The sequence below is a fragment of the Cicer arietinum genome, chromosome 1, assembly GCF_000331145.2.
Source record: "Cicer arietinum cultivar CDC Frontier isolate Library 1 chromosome 1, Cicar.CDCFrontier_v2.0, whole genome shotgun sequence".
In the NCBI taxonomy this organism is placed as follows: Eukaryota; Viridiplantae; Streptophyta; class Magnoliopsida; order Fabales; family Fabaceae; genus Cicer; species Cicer arietinum.
In genome coordinates, this window is record NC_021160.2 from 15922637 (window position 1) to 15942936 (window position 20300).

At 31.4% G+C, this 20300-nt stretch overlaps 1 protein-coding gene across 1 annotated transcript; it reads left to right on the forward strand.

The window, feature by feature from the left end:
- The first annotated feature begins 10158 nt into the window (after positions 1-10158).
- Positions 10159-11685, forward strand: LOC105852612 (protein CELLULOSE SYNTHASE INTERACTIVE 3-like). The gene is made up of 3 exons (XM_073364865.1): positions 10159-10262; positions 10764-10880; positions 11578-11685. The coding sequence occupies exons 1-3, from the start codon at positions 10200-10202 to the stop codon at positions 11629-11631; spliced, it is 234 nt and encodes a 77-aa protein (XP_073220966.1). The 5' UTR covers positions 10159-10199; the 3' UTR covers positions 11632-11685.
- Positions 11686-20300: the final 8615 nt, after the last annotated feature.

Sequence of the window (20300 nt, forward strand, 5' to 3'; positions counted from 1 at the left end):
CATGTCTCTTTTTACTTGATGGTTGTTTCACTAGGTCTCATGTTTGCTCTTCTATTATTTTTACTCTTTCATTATTAGGGATATAACACCATGTAGCACCAATTAATTTTTATTGAAGCTTAAGCTCTTATTTGTGTGTCATCCTTTTCACTTCACTTGTTAATTAACTCCCAGAGAAAATATGATTTGGCCAAACTAGAACTTTCAAAGTGGAAAGACAACCTTAATGAAACATATATTTAGTGTCAGTTATTAATTGAAACCATAAGTCCCAAAAAAATTAAATGTGTACCATATCTATTTAATGAGATGAATAAGAAGGATAAACAATTGCCATCCTTTGTATTAGTATTGGAAATATTAAAAGCATACACTAATGTTGCTAAAATGTAAAAGCAATAAAGAGACATAAAAAAGTAGATTTAATTTCAAAAGCGTTGATAATTGAACTAAGTTTCAATCAAATGTGTTGCATTTGGTTTGGTTTTCATTTCAAAATTCTGTTGAACAACAAGAAATCAATTATTTCCATAAAGTTAAAATTAAATCAAGTGTCAATACAAATCACCAAATATCTGACATGTGAATTTTAGACAATTACAAATTTAATTTAATGAAAAGTGATCAGAACATAGTCATTGTTGTGCAGAGATTGAGGATGACATAAGAATACTATCAAAGCAAAGAGACAACATGAAAGGTTTCAATATTTTGTTTTCATCTCTTATTTAACATTATCACGATAAAAATTGGCTCAAAATTGAGAGTAAGAGTATGCTCATGCATTTCATAGCTTGTGGTGACCGTGATGGGCCACAGTGTCAGTGATGAATGTGATGGGCCACAACGTTAAGTGGTGACCGTGATGGGCCACATGATGGTTCCATGAGTTGATTGATCCATCTTATGCTTAGGAGGATTTAATGGTTATGTAGGTCTGTGATAGACTACACTCTAGTAAATCGTGTTGATATGTGATGGGTGGCACTTTGGTAATTAGTATTGGCTTGTGATAGACGGTACATTTATGATTTATGCCCCTCGATGAGGGTTTCATTTTGGAAATTCCGGAATCATGCACATTGGCATATACCCATTGCATTAGGGTGCTTGGCACGCGAGTCATGTTTGTTATAATATGATAATTGTTTATACATACTCCGTTATTGGTTGTTATTATGCCGTAATTGCTAAGTGTTGTCGCTTGTCTTTATGTCGTAAATGTGGAATCTTTGAAAACCAATTCATAACTGAAAACCTGCATTATTTCGTAGTTGAATTCGGCTCCAGCTAATGTGTAGTCGAATACACTTTTGTAACGATCAGTTTTTATTCTAAATTTTAACTTCGTATTCGGATACGAAACCTCATATTCGAATACAACTGAGTGATTTTTGCCACTGACTTGACCTTGTATTCGGCTACACCATCTCGTAGTAGAATACAAATGTGTAGTTTTTACTATTGACTTAGCACTTGTATTCAGCCACACCATCTCATAGTCGAATTCAAATGTGCAATTTTTGCAACTGACTTAGTACTTGTATTCGGCTACGATATACTATATTCGAATACGATAGTGCATTTTGTCAAAAAATTTATTTTTCCAACTTTGTTTATGCATTTTTTATATATGAAAATCATTTTTATGAGTATGCTAAGATGAAAGATTCTCATGAGCATTTAAAACATAAGTTTTTCGCTAAATGTTATTTGTTAATTTCGGTTGGTAACCCTTTACATTATTGTGGAAATTGGGCTTTGCCCTCATATGATACACGAGTTCATTCCACCGATTGTTACCTTGACAACGGAAACATCGTTATACTTCCCTAATTGAGACTCGCCAACTGCTTGGGGATACAACTCCATCTCAAGTAGGGCTACTTTTACGGGGAGGGTAGTGTGGACAAGTAGGAGAGCTGGAGAACTATACCTCGTGAAGCTCACTCACGAGAGAATCAATTATCCAGTACCTTCAGGATTGGTGCTCGGGATGACTGGAGCATGGGAAGATGCAGAGAATTCCTCAGTTAGAGTTGAGGAGGAGGCCATAGTAGGAGCTGGAGATACAATGGTTGGGTCGGGGATTGGCGGAAAGGATAAGGGGTCGATGCATGTGGGACAAGATATTGCAGGAACGTCTAGGCAGGTCGAGTTAGAGCTTCCACTTACGATGAATGATCCCCCATCGACTGTCACTGAAGTAGGCAACCCACACTACAAGGAAACCTTGATTTTGTGGCGGCCAAAACCACAAAGGGAGGAAAACAACCACAAATGTTTGAGGGATTAAGCTGTTAGTACTGGGGGGGGGGGGGTGAATTTGTTTATGATTTTTTGAGACTTAGTGAATTATTTTTCTGTTTAGGATTGATGTATGTAAAAATGTAAATGGCAAAACAATAAAGAGCACAACAATTATCCTAGTTTCCCTTATAACCAAGGGTACATCTAGTCCTCTTGCACACCACAAGAGATTTTCCACTATTGTTAGAATAAGTACAAGTCCCACCCTAGGACATATGCTACAAACTCCTAACAATCATCCTAAGATAGCACACCACTATCTTAGTTTACAACACTTTAAGAAAGAACACTACTTTCCTCAATTTATACAATAACTTGAATGATTTACAATAATGACTTTGATTGAGATCAAACGTGTATAACAATTGAGTAAAATGATAACAGTCTAATATAATTTCAAGTATAATAGAGAACCTTTCTCAATGATATGAAAATGTAAAATCTGTACTAGAAATATGAAAGTGAGACTTTGAATAAATCAAAACATTTCAAAAAGTTTGTTTAAAGTTGTTCTAAAATTGATGTTAAGATATTGAAAAAGAGTAACATTTTAAGTTTGAAGCTATGAAGTATTTATACTCCTTAGACATCACTTCAAATAAGTGGCATTCATTCCTAGAGGTTTGATGAACATATGCAATGATCTAGATTGAATCTGAACTGAAAAGTTGCATTATTTTGCAGTTGTATTTAGGTACAACAGGAGTGTAGTTGAATACACCTCTTTGTATTGTTCAGTTTTATTTGAATTTTGAAGCCTGTATTCGAATACACATGAGTGAATTTTGCCACTGACTTAGTTTTGTATTCGACTACACCATGTTGTAGTCGGATACAAATGTGCAATTTTAGCTACTAAATTAGCACTTGCATTCGAATACAGTGTCTCGTAGTCGAATACGAAAGTCCATTTTTAGCTACTGAGTTAGCAATTGTATTCGAATACACTTTCTCGTAGTCGAAAACGAATGTTGAGTTTTAGTTACTGACTTGAGTCTGTATTCAGCTACAACATGTTGTATTCGAATACAACATTAATTTTTGTCAAAAACTTTATTTTCAAATATTGTTCATGCATTTTGACACTTTGAAAATTCTCATGATGCATATGAAAAAATGAAAGGTTCTCACATGCATTTGAAATATATTAATATTAGATTGCATCATGTACCTTACATTATAAGATTTCTAGCATATTTGATTGTTGACTTCTTTTGAGCTTGCAACTTGATCACTTTCTTTGGTTTTTGTATTCATAAAAAACATAAATATTTTACATTCTCCCCCTTTTTTGTTGATGGAAAAACCTTGTTGTTGTTTAGACTTCAAAGTGTTTGATTGTGTTAATTTTTCTCCCCCGTAATACATGCTTACTCCTCTTTTGAGCTTGAGTTCATGTCATCATGTTTTAAACATTTTGAAGACCTACAAAAGTTTTTAACAACAACAACATACCAATTTTCTTCCCTTTTGACATGATCAAAAAGAAAGAAAAACAATAAACAAAACACCAAGCATAAAAAAAATATAGCGAATAAAAACATCACACAAGGTAGGGAAATAAAAACATCACATAATTGAAATTAAAACATGTTTAAGTTTTACATCACGATACAAAAACCATAGTCATAGAGTTACAACCAAAATCAACATAGAGTATTTTAAAGACAAACAAACTACAACAGATTCAAGTTCAGTATCGAACTACATATCATCATCATGTGGACGGTGAAAATGGTCAATTTTGATGGATAGACCATTGAGTTCTTGCAATAAAGTTTTATGGTTTTGGGCAATAATGGTCTCCATGGTTTGAAAAAGGTTGTTGATGGAGGTGTCAATATTCTGAAACTGTGTAGTGATGAAGGTTTGTAGAGAGTTGAGTTTTCCATGATCATGCAGTTTGAAACGTTATCATCACCAAATGTCGTTTCTTCAGCGTCTTCATCATCTTGGGCAGCAGTAGATGTTTGGGCAAGATTGCCTTTATGGACATAGGCATGAAGCTGTTCGTTCCACATTATCTTCATACTCGGTGCACGTTCAAATCGAGCAAATTGTCTTGGGACGATTTATACATAACTTCTTTGAAAAAATCCACTTTAAAATGATCCAAGATTATGGTGACCTCTTTTGAAGCTTAAAAAATATTGTGAAACAATCCACTTTAACAAGTTCACAATATAAAATTATAAAACATGATCTGAATCCTTAGGAACCAGAATGTAGCTTAGAAAATAATGCAATAGCCTGTAGTCAATGTGACACCCTAAACCCCAAAATAATATATATAATAAATTATATCATATTCATATAAAATTTGCAGCGGATAAATAAAAATCTATATCCAAGAAAATAAAAACTTTTATTTTTAATTAGGATATAACGTTTCTCAAAAATAAAAAGAACACTTTAAACTTATTTTCTCCATTAAAATAGTGCAATCTTGATAAGCTTGATTTAAGTATAATTACTTGATTTTATTTTAAAAACTTACTAGTACTTCTAATATTTTCGCATAAAAATTCGTTTCAAATAAATAAGTAAAATACAAATTAAAACCCTTATTCCCGATATTACCTATCAGAGCGAGGTTCCTCCCAAACTTGAACTTCAAGACTCATTAACCTATAATAACTGCGATTTCGCAAAGGTAGGGCCAAGCCAGTCAAGCACAAACAACGAAGGAGGTGAGTTTCGAAGTCATGATGACAGTATAATACAAGTAAGAAGAACACGCAAACAATCATAATAGAACTGTATCATTACACAAACATTCCATCAAAAAATATCACATTAAAAAGTCAAAATCACTCAAGGAAAATTAATAAATTTCACTATGACATCAAATCGTCTAAGAGAAATTATCACCACACACAATACATATTAATCACAACAAAACAATCACAATAAAATGCAATGCTATGCTATGCATGAGCTTAGACTCTACTTCACAATGTGGTATCATTCTAACTTTGAAGTACTTGGTTAGAAGGCTTGATACTATACCACCATCCTGGTGGACGGATAATTCAAATTGGCCTTGTCCTCATAGATTTCCTTAACTCAACCCGAGACACATATACGTGACAGTCGAGGTAAACTTGTGTTGCGTGGTAGATCACGACATTTGGAGTTCTACCTCCAAGTCACCTAGGAATTCCCCACCCAAATAAATACCTCCAAGGTCTAACAATCTTGCCTTAAGGCTCAACACCAGACCTCCACGATCAGGCTCATTCAATTGTACTTCCCTAGAATCACTAGGCTTGTCATGCCGTACCTATATGATGACAAAATAATCTTCACTTCACAAATTCTCAATATTTATTTTCTCCTCTCGTTGTCTTATGATACTCCATTAAGATCGTCATTTCAAACACAAATTGGAATCACAATTATTTCAACAACTATGGGGTTACTTCAATATTCTCATCACAAATTCACAACACCACTATCATTAATCATATCTCATCACATAAACTCATGCCAAATTTATAGCATCACTATCATCAATCATACATCATCATATTCACATAAACTTATCAAAATGAATTCACTTTTTATTATCACTTCACATAAACACGTCTAATCAAACATATACATAAAATTCATTCAACATCCAATATCACAATAATATAAAATATTACACATTTAATAAATAAAAAAATCAAACATCACAATAATTTCAAATACCACACATTTAACGAAGTTAAATCAATCAACACCTTATAAATATTTCTATTCGATATTTTAATCTCACAATTCTCATACTTTTACATTAATCAATTTATCACTCAAAAGGCTTTTGCCGTACGTAGCGAGCCCCGAATGAATCGTTGGGAAATACGGTTTTCCCGTTCATCTCACATTATATTATACTCGCAAATTCAAACGCTCTATCACCCCTTACCTTATTTTTACGCTTTCACACATGAATACGATTTCACGAGAAAACAACCTGTGTTCTTTTACTCTTTGTCCTTCAATCGATCTAACTCGACAATTTATGGGTAAACGTCAAAAATAAATTATAAGATACTCTAAAAACTAAATTCAAAATTCGTTCAAGGAAAATTACCATAAATCAGAAAACCAATCGGTTGATAATATAACCACTTTTAACACGGTCGTTTTGGCATTGATTTCACTCAAATTTGACTTACGGTGAAGGAGAACAATGCAAAATAACAAATTCTACAAACGAAGAAGTCAGGTATTTTAGAGAGAAATTGAGGTTGTTAAAAATCTAGAAAATTATGTTTAATTGATGTGTTAGAGTCAACAGTCAGATTTCCATTTTCGTACCGTTGCCTAGCAAATTTGGAACCAGCTTGTGTCCTTTTACATTCCATGGTGTCTTTGTCAAACCGACACAAGAAACATAAGCATCATATTTGGTAATATTTACCCATTCACACAAATTGTTGGGCTTAAGTTTTTGACCCTCAAATGGTAGCTGCAAAAATTTACCATGGTTTGAGTTTCTAACTCAATGTGTTTGCCTTTTACCTGAGACACCAATTTAGTCCCTTCATTTTTAAGATTTCAATAAAATACCCTAACTAAATCAGAATAGATGGGGTTGTTATAACCAATAAAAGCTTCTAAATGTTGGGCCTTAAGTAACTCAGGAAACATAAAAGCTGACAAAGAATCAAGAGTACCATACTTAGGAGTGATCACCTTTTTGTCTGAGTAGTAGGTTCAGAACCGGTCGATTTCTTCCGGTGAGTGAAACAATCGAGATAATCCTATCACTTTATCAGTTCTAGCGCTCCTTTTTGAAGGAACCACTGCATCATGCTTTGTTATGGAACCTCTTTTCTGAGCATCCATGGTGAAAGTGATAGTTTTTGGATTTGGGAAAAATGGGGATTTTGGGTTTGAGAAATTGGAGTTTGAAGTGACACTTGTTAGTTTGGAGTGATCTTAGATGCAATGTAGGTTGGTATAGTAATTGGGTAACTATTGCATGTAAGATGTGATGAGATTTTGGAAGAAATGGAAGTGAATAAAATATGTATTCGGCTACTAAAACTGTGAAAAACTGGCCTAAAACGTGAAAAAGCTTATTTATAGGGAAAATCGCGAATCTGTATTCGACTACACACTGGTTGTATTCAAATACATGATTTTATGGAAACATGTATTCGAATACAAACAATATGTATTCGGCTACAATATCAGAATTTTTGTTTTTGAGCCAAATTTTCACTAAAAAAATACTATTTATAGCACATATTCATATTTAGAAAGCACATAAACATCAAAGAATCAATTGTATCAACATATCAAGAAAATATTTTATATATTGAAGGGAATTGACTTACAAAGTATCAATACATTGTATTAGTACCTTTCTTGACCCACACATAATGCCCATTTGGAACACCATTTTTTTTTAAATGACAAGCATTAGGTGTTTGGCCATTTTGACCACAATAAAAGCATGTAGGAGTAGATTTACTTCTATATGTAGGCATCTAAGTTTTCTTTTGGACATAGTTCTTCTTATAGTAATGATGATACTTTGGCATAGTTATAACTTTCTCTTTGTTGGATTGATCACTTGCCTTAAAAAAGATGGTTTTATTAATACTTGGTTTATCAAACTTTGAATAACCAAAACCACTCTTTTCATTGGAATATATCTGCATAGTAAGAATATTTTCCAATCCAACTTGTCCCTTTTCATATCTTCCAATGACTCTATTTAATTGGACAATTTTGAAAGAAAGAGAATCACACTTATTGCATGTAAAATTCTATTTTAATTACTCATAATCTTTTTTCACAATGTTAATTTTCTCTTTAAGAGATGACATTTGTTTCTTTTGAGTTGACACTATTTTGTACATATTTTTACATTCCATAAGTAATTAGTTTATTGCATTTTGAGTATCATTACACTCAATAATTAATTCACTACTAGTATTATTATTATGAGAAAAATATTTGTTACTAACCTCTTCTTCTTTGTCGGATTAGTGATGCCATCAAACCAACATTTGCACATTTTTTTTTTCTTGTGAGAAAACTTATTAATATTTTGGCACTCTACTTTTATGTGTCCTTGCTTGCTAAACTCAAAACAAGTGAAGTTTTGATTCAAAGAAGAGACATCCTTCTCCCTGAAAGTTTTTCTTTTCTTTCCAAATTTATAAGTTTTTACATTTTAATGGAGCTTACCAAATCTCTTTATAATGGAGGTGATGTTCTCATCTTCACCTGAATTCTCATCATCGATTTTCTCTTTTGACTCCGCTTTTAAAGTAATACTCTCTGGCTTCTTTTCTTGACTTTCATTATGTTCTAGCTTTCCAAGTTCAATTTCATGTTCTTGAAGTTTCCCGAAAAGTGAAGAAAGAGACATCTTTGATAGGCTTTTCTTTTTAAAAATTGTTGTTACTTTAGGTTGCCGAGCTCTTGTTAATGATCTTAGAACTTTAAGGTTCAATTCATCATTAGTGAAGATTTCCAAGCGCCGTCAAGTGGTTGGTCAGATGAGAAAATCTTTTCTGCAAGTCCAGAATAGATTCTCCGGGCTGCATTCAAAACAGTTCATATTCTTAAGATAATGCATTAAGTTTAGAACGTTTTACATCAATAGTTCCTTCATAAGTTACTTCAAGAGTATCCTGATTTCTCACTACAAGAAAATATTGGTATACCTACGAAAAAAATTACCCACGGATGTTAGTTCGTGAGTAAATTAGTTTTTTTTTTTTACGGAAAAACCTTGTGTTGAGTTTTATAGAAAAAGGTTTATGTGAAAACCCAAAATCTGTTCATTCTCAACACCAAAAAGAACTCATTCATTCAAAATTACGACCTAGACAACCCTAAACCCTTCTTTTTCTTCTTCCAACCTCCTCCAGATTGCAACTCCCTTTGTCGACTCCAACCGCTCTCGTTGTGTTGTCTTGTTCGCTATTTCACTGCGTCGTTCTTGCTACGCCGCATTTCAATCGACAATTGCTCCGCCGCGTGGAATCCTACACGTCCCTCCCGCTGCATCCAAACCACTGGTATATCTCTTCATCCTTTCTCAAACCCTTTTCTCTCTACTATCTTCAACAAACCCTAGTCCCCAAAAACCCTGAATTCAATTTCGAACAACCCTAAATTCATCTCTCTCGTTTCACTTCGCGATTTGCAATAGCAAGTAAATTCTATTCTCTTTCCAAATCATTTCAGTTTGCGATTTCATTATTTATTTTGGTAATCTTGCTTATTAAGTGTCATTAATTCACGATTTGCTCAATGAGGTTGTCGGTTTGTGATTTGTTCTGATTTTGAGATGATATGAGTGCTAATCTAAAATTTCAATTTACACTGACTTTGGTATCCACAATATAAAGAAATGTAGTAATTCATCCTTTCAAAAAAGGAAGAGGTAAGCAGTCACTTACTGATTACCGTGTAGAAAAATAGTCAAATACAGAATGAGTAATCACTTAAAGAATGTATATATTCATGAATTTTCAATGAGGAGGTCTTGAGAAAGAGAATTGTGGTTGACTTCCACAATTAATGAGGAGGTTTTGAAAATATTGCATGTGATGTTCATGAATTTTCCTAAGCTTGACATATCTGAAGCAACAACCCTTTGCATTCCTCATTTGGTAGGGGCACTTAAATCTGGCAGTGAAGTGGCTCAAGACTCTTTACTTAACACCTTTTTCTTGCTAAAACGATCATGGTCGACCATGCCAATAGATATAGCAAAATCTCAAGCCAAGACTACCGCTGAAGCCATCCCCATTTTGCAGCTGCTCATGAAAACATGCCCACCAAGTTTCCATGAGAGGGCAAATACTCTTTTGTACTGCTTACCAGGTTGTTTGACTGTCACCATTAAACATGGAAACAACCTCAAGCAAACAATGGGAAACACTAATGCATTTTTCCAGTTGACCATAGGCAATAGCCCTCCAAAACAAACCAAGGTACTCCAGTGAATAATTAAAAAAATCTGCATAAGCACCAGTAGTATATCTTAGCCTTTGCATTTGGTTAAAGTTCAATTACTTTTTAAGCTGAAACTACTCATATATATATTTTTTTTATCCTTATAACTTGTGAGAATATATTTACGTACTCTGCATCTGTCTGTGCATAATTGTTTCTCTGTTATAGTTTCTTTTTGTTACAGTTGTGATAGCTCTCATAAGCTGAATGGCTATTAGACTTGGTTAATCAGAATCAATTGAGTGTATAAAAAATATATACTAAACTGAAGCTTCTCAATTGTAAATTCAATTTCAGTTTCACATTCAATAACATAATGCATTACTCGTTTCTGTTTGAATTCAACAAACTGCAAAATTAATTTCTGATATTCCAACATTATATATGAAGTTATTAATTGATTTATTTGTGGTCTCTAGTGAGGATTTTATTGTATCATACAAGATTACATATCCCATTTATATTTTTGCATTTGGTAGGTAGTGAACCATAGTACTTCTCCGGAATGGAAAGAAGGATTCACATGGGCATTTGATATACCTCCCAAGGGCCAAAAGCTCCATATCGTATGCAAAAGCAAGAATACTTTTGGGAAGGTAATTATATATACATTCTGTAAGTGATTACTCATTCTCTATTTGACTATTTTTCTGCATGGTAATTAGTAAGTGAGTGCTTACCTCTTCCTTTTCTGAAAGGATGAATTACTACATTTCTTTATATAGTGGATACTCATATTTTCTTGATTACTGAGAGGATCTTTGCTTATTTCTTTCAAAAATTGTCTTTGATGGATCATGGATCTACTTAGTCTGCTTTTTTGAGTATGTAAAAATTGAGGTGGTGTAAAATGAAATGTGCTTCACTGTCGGTTGAAAACAAATTTTTACTTTGCTCCTTTTTCACCTTCACACTAACATAAGTTGATTATTTAGTCTTAATTAGTGGATTATTCAGTCTTAATTAGTGGATTATTCAGTCTTAATTAGTGGATTATTCAGTCTTAATTAGTGGATTATTCAGTCTTAATCATATTAGGGCTGTAGAACACTCTCATTTGAGCATCCCAGAAACTGAATTTTGGAAGAAAAGAAAGCAATACCATCAACTTCTGCAAAACTCTCTTATTTTTGCTTCAGGTGTTTCTCTGAACTTTTCTTACCAGAACTTGACACAAGATGCACACACTACAAGTTTGCTAAATATTCAATTTTCTGTTGTTCGAGTGTTGATTGTTAATTGGTAAAAAAAAGGTGTTGACTGGTAAAATAGCTTTCTATGTTGAATTTACAGTTGGGACCGCAACGACATTTGTTGGTTTGGCAACATGTCGTGCATATGCAGTGAAGAAGAACTCTTCTGCCTAGTCATCAAACAACTTAAATTATGGTAACAATTTTGACATAATTATGAATTTCGTATCTCTTTTCTTTTGATAAGTTTAGGTCCTAGCTTATTTGGCTTATTGAATATGACCTCTAAAAATGCATATTAAAACTAAAAATGAAAAGATGTATATATGAATGTATAACTCTATATGTATATATGAATGTATAACTCTATATTGAATATGAACTCTATATGAATGATTTGAGAAGTAGATCAATGAGGGAAAAATGAAAGATAAACTTTGAATAAAGGTAGATGAATAATGCATGAAAGAGTTAATTTGTTTGAGTTATGATGTGGTTTAGTTTTATTTAAAATGTTTATTTTTCTATTTTGATGTTACTCACAGAAATGCCATCAGTAAGGTTTATTCATGCCATTTTCGTGGATAATTTTTTTCTTTCAGACTTGACATTACCCACAGAACTATCATCGGTAAAATTACTACGAGCCAATTATCTACAAACTCGTGTCTGTAGGTAATCCGTAGATAATTTTACGTTACCTATGAAATGTTCGTGGGTAAAGTCAAAATTTGCTGTAGGTAATGACAACTTTTCTTGTAGTGTCTTCGGCAGTTTTGCAATGAGACATGCGAAAGAATTCATCCATTCCTAGTGTTGATTGTAACATTTTTTTGCATTTTTATCAAACATCACTTTTCTTTTGTCATCATCTATCAATGAGGCTTTTATCTTTATTTCTTCTTTATTGTCGATGACTGTTTTTGGAACATAGGGACCATTTTCTACTGCATCACAAATATCATATACTTGTGCCTCAAGATATGACTGCATGTGTATCTTCCAAAATTCATAGTGTTCTCCAACGAAGCAAGGTGGTTTATTGTTACTACCACAATCTCTAAAAATTGGTTGTGCGGAAGCCATGAATAAGGATCTAGGAGCAAATTACTAGAACCTGCTCTAATACCAATTGTTAGTACAGAGGCGCACCTAAGAGAGGGGGGTGAATTAGGTGTGTATAAATTTTCTAGTTTTTAAAGACTTAGTGGATTATTTTTCTGTTTAGGATTGATGTATGTAAAAATGTAAATGACAAAAAAATAAAGAACACAACAGTTTATCCTGGTTCCCCTTATAATCAAGGGTACATCCAATCCTCTTGCACACCACAAGAGATTTTCCACTTTTGTTTGAATAGGTACAAGTGTCACCCTATGACCTTTGTTACAAACTCCTAACAATAACCCTAAGATAACACACCACTATCTTAGTTTACAATACTTGAAGAAAGGACACTACTTTCCTCAATTTACACAATAACTTGAATGGTTTATAACAATGACTTTGGCTGAGATATATAGTGTATAACAATTGAGTACAATGATAACAGTCTAATATAATTTCAAGTACAATAGAGAACATTTCTCAATGATACTGATATAGCACTTGTATTCGAATACACTGTCTCGTAGTCGAATACAAAAGTCCAGTTTTAGCTATTGACTTAACAATTGTATTCAAATACACCGTCTCGTAGTCGAATATTAATATTCAGTTTTAGCTACTGACTTGAGTCTGTATTTGTCTACCATATATTGTATTCGAATACAACATTAATTTTTCTCAAAAACTTGATTTTCAAACATTGTTCATGCATTTTGACACTTTGAAAATTCTTTTGATGGATATGTTAAATTGAAAGGTTCTCATGTACATTTGAAATATATTAATATTAGATTGCATTGTGTACCTTACATTATAAGACTTCTGGCATATTTGATTGTTGACTTCTTTTTGAGCCTGCAACTTGATCACTTTCATTGGTCTTTGTCTTTATAAAAAACATAAGTATTTTACATAAGCCGCCACAAATGATAAAGTATTTTAAAAAATTCATAGTTTGTGGGGGCCAATGCCGCAACAAAATTATTACTATCAAACAAAATAAAACATTCCAAAATTAATAAATTATATCATACAAACCAAAAATAAAACACACTATAGCTAAATAATAATGTATAATATATTCATACTAACTAAAAATAAAAATAGAAAGAAGGTAGAGAAAAGGTCGAAAAATATTTATAAAGAGAAAGGTAGACAAAAAATTTAGAGAGAAGGTAGAAATGAGAGGAAAGATGGCATTTGTGGCAGCTAAAGCGGCCACAAAATGTCATTAGTACTATTGCTTTTGTGGCGGCCTAAGCAGTCAGAAAATGTTGTCTTTACGGCGGCCAATACCCTCATAATGCTCCAAGGAGCTGATTTTGTGGCGGTCAGCCTTCACAATGCTCCAACGTTTTGATTATGTGGGAGTATATATCGCCACAAAATTATGTTGATATTTTTAATCAATCAAGTTCATTGTGACGGTATTGGCTGCCTCATAATGGCCGATCGTCAATCTTATGAAGCTTGTGTTGCAGATTGTGAATATACAAATTGCCATGACATATTATCCAAAGATGCACATGATTGTACTGTTAGTTTTGTTCACTCGAATTCCAATATAGATAGTATAGGTAAGATCAAACTTTATCTCTTTTTTTATTGTTTGTTTTATGAAACACATCTTATAAATTTATTGATTCAAGAGTTAAATATATTTTTAATTTCAATAGGTATAATTCATCTCAATTTTATTCCTATAAATTTTTCCAATAGTTTAGACATCCATGAATTTCACATATTCTCAAATCAATATTAGAACTTGTAACACAGACATTTTAAATGGAGTGATGTTTTTGATGAAGTTGAGAGATATTTGTTTTTAGTTAATTGATTTAAAGTGATCCATGTTACAAGTATTATAATTAAATAATATTAAGATATTGACTTAGGTGTCATATGGACAACATATCCTTATCGTTGCAAGAACTTACTTGAATATTTATTTGTTTAGTAAAAACAAAGTAGAAGGACTCATTTTTAAAACTTACAATAGGTGAAGAACCAAACATTTGAAACATTTTTGGAGTAAACTTATATATTATATATTTTATGAGGTCAAAAATTGTAGTTAATTGTTGATTAAATTAATTTTTATACATGATTTTGATATTTTATTTTTTTTCAGAAGAATGTCATCGTAAAGTCATGCTTGGAAACTTGCAACAACTAATAGTGCTTATTTGGAACAACCAATCATTCAAAATAATAATGAAATGAGAAATTGTGTTCATTAATGTTGTAATGATGCATTTTAAATAATAAACTTCTACCGAATGCCTTGTTTTCATGAATCTTATAAGAAAAATTATATTTTAATAATTATGCAAATAAAATATTTTGGTAGTAATAATTTTAACCAAATTATGTTTCTGATGATCAAGACCACAAATTTATTTTAATATTTTAAAGTTATAAATGAAAAGTGTTGAGGACCTTGGCAATGTGAAGTGTTCCATAGCCATAACCGTCAAAAGTGTCGAGGTTATTTGAGCAAGTGGTTGAGTTTGAGAAGATTGAGGAGAAGTTGAAGATTGAAGATAACTTCATTATTATAGTAAAAGAAGATAAGAAAAAGAAAAACACGAACAAGGAAAAGAAAAAAAGAAGAGATTGATGAAGTTCGAGATTCAGTCTATGCATTGTTCATCAATGTCCAATTGAAAAGGACATGGAAACAACGTAATTTATTTTTCAAGTTCATGAAATTTCAACCAAACAAAAAGAAAAAGAAAGATGATGTGTTCTTTATGTCATATATGACACCTTGACAATAGTTGAGCCGCAAGCTTATGAATTAAAAAAAACGCTTCGTGGGAGGCAACCCACACTACAATAAAACTTTGATTTTGTGGCGGCCAAAACCACAAAAGGGATGAAAACAGCCACAACAAACTCATTTTTGGCGGCATAAGGCATCCACAAATAACTCAGTCACAAAGTTTTGTAGCAGCCAAAACGGACACAAAAGCTGATTTTTTTTGTTACTATTTGACCTCACAAATTTGTGACGGAAAAGTCCACCACAAATTTGTGAGGGCTTAAGCCGCCACAAATGATAAGGTTTTTAAAAAAAATCATAGTTTGTGGGGTCCAAGGCAGCAACAAATCTTGCCTTTTGTTAGGGCTTAGGCCGCCACAAATATGTAACTTTATAAAAAAAATCATTTTTTTAAAATTGAAATTAATATAATATATACAAAATTAATATTTATATAATATGAAAAATTAAAATTAAAATTAAAATTAAAATTAAAATTAAAATTAAATTAAATATTAGATAAAAATAAAAATATAGTTTTAATATTAATAAAATTATTACGATCAAATTAAAATTAAAATTAAAATTAAAATTAAAATTAAAATTAAAATTAAAATTTATATAATATGAAAAATTAAAATTAAAATTAAAATTAAAATTAAAATTAAAATTAAAATTAAAATTAAAATTAAAATTAAAATTAAAATTAAAATTAAAATTAAAATTAAAATTAAAATTAAATTAAATATTAGATAAAAATAAAAATATAGTTTTAATATTAATAAAATTATTACGATCAAACAAAATAAAACAATCTAAGATTATTAAATTATATCATACAACCCAAAAATAAAACACACTATAACTAAATAATAATGTATAATATATTCATAAAACAAAAAATAAAAATAGAAGGAAGGCAGAGAGAAGGTCGAAAAATATTTATAGAGAGAAAGGTAGATAGAAACTTTAGAAAGAATATGTAAATGAGAAATGAGAGGAAGAGTAATATATATAGGGAGATAAGAGGGAATTTGTGGTGGCCAAAGCGGCCACAAAATGTACATGGTACTATTGCTTCTGTGGCGGCCATCTCTCACGATGCTGCAACGTTTTTATTTTGTGGGAGTATATACCGCCACAAAATCATGTAGATATTTTCAATCAATCAAGTTTTTTGTGAGGGTATTGGCTACCACAAATTCAAATAACTTTTTCCTTCAATAGTTACGTTACCGTTTTTGGCAGCCAAAAATGTTAAAATCAACCAAAAAATTATTTTTAATTTGTGAGGGTTTTTTCAGCCACAAATAACAACCAATTTGAATTTTAGTATTTGTTAGAGTTTTTTCGATCAGTAATTTATGAGGATTCTTTTCAACCACAAATTATTTTTTAAGTTGGGCACAAATAGAGTGTTTTCTTGTAGTGTCATAGGTAGAAGTAGCTTTTTTTTTTTGCAATCTTAATTTTTTTATTTGAATTTGTTTTTTTTTTTTTTTATTTTAATTTTGTGTAAATATATACTATGATGAACAATTTTTAACAACTTGAAGCTGGTTTTAAGCTATTTATTTGGAATTTTGAAATTTAAATTATATTTCTTTACTCATATCATTTCTCAATTCGACGAGTTACACTAATTCATACATTGTTGATTACTCTATGGTTTTAAAAGTCTAACTTGTCATCAATTTAAAAAAAAATAAAAAAATAAAAAAAATTAAACTTTTCAGCTACATGTTTAACATAATTTTGATAGTTCATACTCTCTTTTACTATCATAGCTGTGAGCTTTTTAGCATAAACACTAATCTTGACGTGCATCACTTGTGATTTACACATACACTGACACAACTTAGTTTGGTTGTTTGAGCATGTCTAAATATCCTGTGCAAATTTTATCATTTGCTAGCCCCTTTGAGCCTTGTCATTTTCCTTCAGTTACTACCCACATTACAATTCAAAGACTCAACTTTAATCACATCACTTTACTTAGAGTTAGGTAGGAATAAATTTGTCTTGTCTTAGTAAAATTCATACTTTGAGGTTGCTCATAGGATAACAACCTCTTAAGTTTGGGTGGTGGTTCTGAAGAAAAAAAATCAAAAAAAAAAAAAAAAACAAAAGAAAAGAAAAGAAATCAGTTTGTGTACTTTGATAAATAACATCTTAGTTCTTTTGTCAATGTTTGAGAATATCTGCAATAAAAATGTGAAGAAAAAAAAATGGTAGAATAATTTGAAAATGTATACCTAACTCCAAGTAGTAAAAGACTACTATCCCAAAATGTCACACCGTTACCTAAACCCTATTACATCCCGAAAGTCCTCTAAAAGTCTATGTGTTTATTGCATTGTGATTGCTAACTATAATTTTTTTCAGGCCTATGGTAGTGTGACACATGTTTTTAACTGTACCCAATTTAAAATTAATTTTTGCTTGGGGACAAGCAACATGCTTAGTTTGGGGTTGTGATGACACTTCATCATATGCATATTAATTTTTCATTATGTTTATTCTTATTTATCTTTAATCATTAGTTAATTTAAGGAGTTATTTGATATATTTTGTTGATTCTTGTTCGTGGATTTGATAAAATGTTTATGTTCTTATTTCCTTGATTAAGTAGAGATTTTTTTTGTACGTTTGCGTTGTTTCTTTGTTTTAGTGTAGTGCTTGATTTTAGTGAGAGATCAACACGACCTATGTGGAGTATGTCAGCCATATCTGAAGTTGTTGATGTCCAATTGGAGTCCAACAAAGTACAAATGAAAGTTAAGATCCATAACTACAACTTTCATGCGGACACTGAAACCAAATGCGTTTGAAGCGCAAATCCCGCATATGGGGAATGTATAAAAACTCATTTTTCTCACTTTTTAGGGATCATATTGACATTTGAGAACTTTGGAGACTTGGGCCCTAGCAGAGAAACTCAGAGACGACTGTTTCTAAAACCATTGGAGGAGTTTTATCAAGAACTATTCATTAATCTTTCTAGTAATTCTTCTTTAATCTCTAACTTTTGTATCTCTGCCACGAGTAATGAAACCCTATTTAATAGAGATGAGTGAAACAAGATGAAACCCTTATTTGTCTGAATCAATTTCTAGTTATATGAATAAATTTATTGAATTATTTTTCTCATCTCTGTGTTTAATATTTTTTTATTGTTTGATCAACTTTAAAATCATTACACCAAAAATATGCTTTAACAACCTTTTTTTTATGCATTTAACAACACTTTTAAGCGCTATAGTATGCAGTGTTGTTAAAAGATACAACTGCATTTTTTAACATAAAAAAAACACAACGATGTCGTAGGTGATATTTAACAACACTTTTAAAAAAAAGTGTTGTCGTAAGTTGAAATACATAGTGCTTTTATAGCATTTTTTGCAAAAAAGCGTTATTGTAGGTGTCCCATTTTACATCGCTTTTCTAAAAAGTGTTGTTGTAAGGGACATTTAAGAGCGCTTGTTTTGGAAAGCGTTGTCGTAGGTAGAGCTTTAAAAAAAAACATTGTTGTAAGTATCTAACTTTACAACGCTTTTCTAAAAATGATTGTTGTAGGTGATATCTTAAAGCACTTTTTTTCTTCTAAAAAGCGTTGTCATAGGTCTTTAAAGCGTTGTAATAGAGATTTAATAGCGCTTTTCTCAGAAAAACATTTTCGTATGTGTTATTAAATTAAAGATAAAAGCAATGTCACTTTTCTACCACGCGATAACAATATTCAACTATACATAAGGTATACATTTACCATCAAACTCTCTGTTATTTTCATTCAAACTCTATATCAGTACATTTAGTTTTTCCAAAATCGTCAACATCATGCGCATATTGACACAAAAACAATTTTTTACTTCAAACTATATATTCTACTAAACATTTAGTTTTTCCAAAATCGTCAACATCAAGCACATAATGACACAATAACAATTTTTACATTCAAACTCTATATTCTACTATACATTTTGTTTTTCTAGGATCATCAACATCAAACACATACTGACACTAGCAATTTCTAGCAACATCAATTTTCAAAGATCATCATCACAATAGCAATTTCTTATTTTAACCCCTATTGTAACAAAAAATAAAATAATTAGAATAATTATCGGTTCACATAAAAATATACAAATAATAGTTTACAATATGAAACTCACCTAATAACAAATTATGTAACTCTCAGTTCGAGCACATAACGACTCTAGTCCGGCAAGCCCACGCAAATTGCTTGGTTAATATATGCCAGATTCCACCAAGTATACAAATGGAACCCAACCATACATGCCTTCTGTAAGACCCTTAATTTTAAATCCTAAATAATCCAATTTTAGGGTATTTTGTGTTGAATTTCTTAGGCTTTTATCCTTAGGGAGTTAAATGCCAAAAATATATTTTTGGAAATTGGATTAAAATTATTTGTCGGAAAATAATTTATTTACGTTGCGAAGAATTTAATACCAGACAATTTTGTTAAAAATATCACTTGGGTTGCCAAAACTTTTATCTGTCATGTTGAGTTGCGACGAGAGTATATATTTTTATCAAAATAGATTGTGATGTGTGGATGAGTTGTTAAATATTTATTGGTTTAGGTTTAATTATTATTATTATTATTATTATTATTATTATTATTATTATTATTATTATTATTATTATTATTATTATAAGTAATATGTATTTATATATGTTAGAAAGCTAGAAGTAAGAAAAACAGAAACATATGAAAACGAGAACGTCTCCCTGCCTCGCGAGCAAATTAAATTTCCTCGTTCTCCCTTCTCTTCTTTTGCTTTAAGAAAAGAAACCCAAAGTTTGGTGGGTGAGAAAACAAAGAATTTCTCAACTTCATTCTTCTTCTCGTATTCTAAAACGAAGAAAAACGGTGTTGGTGATTTCAAAACCGTCAAACGCAAACCTCAACGTTTCTTCTAGATCTA

Coding starts and splice junctions, on each gene's coding strand:
- LOC105852612 (XM_073364865.1), top strand. CDS start 10,200: ATGGGAAACACTAATGCATTTTTCCAGTTGACCATAGGCAATAGCCCT. Junction 10,263..10,763: donor GCCCTCCAAAACAAACCAAG/GTACTCCAGTGA, acceptor TGCATTTGGTAG/GTAGTGAACCATAGTACTTC. Junction 10,881..11,577: donor GCAAGAATACTTTTGGGAAG/GTAATTATATAT, acceptor TTGAATTTACAG/TTGGGACCGCAACGACATTT.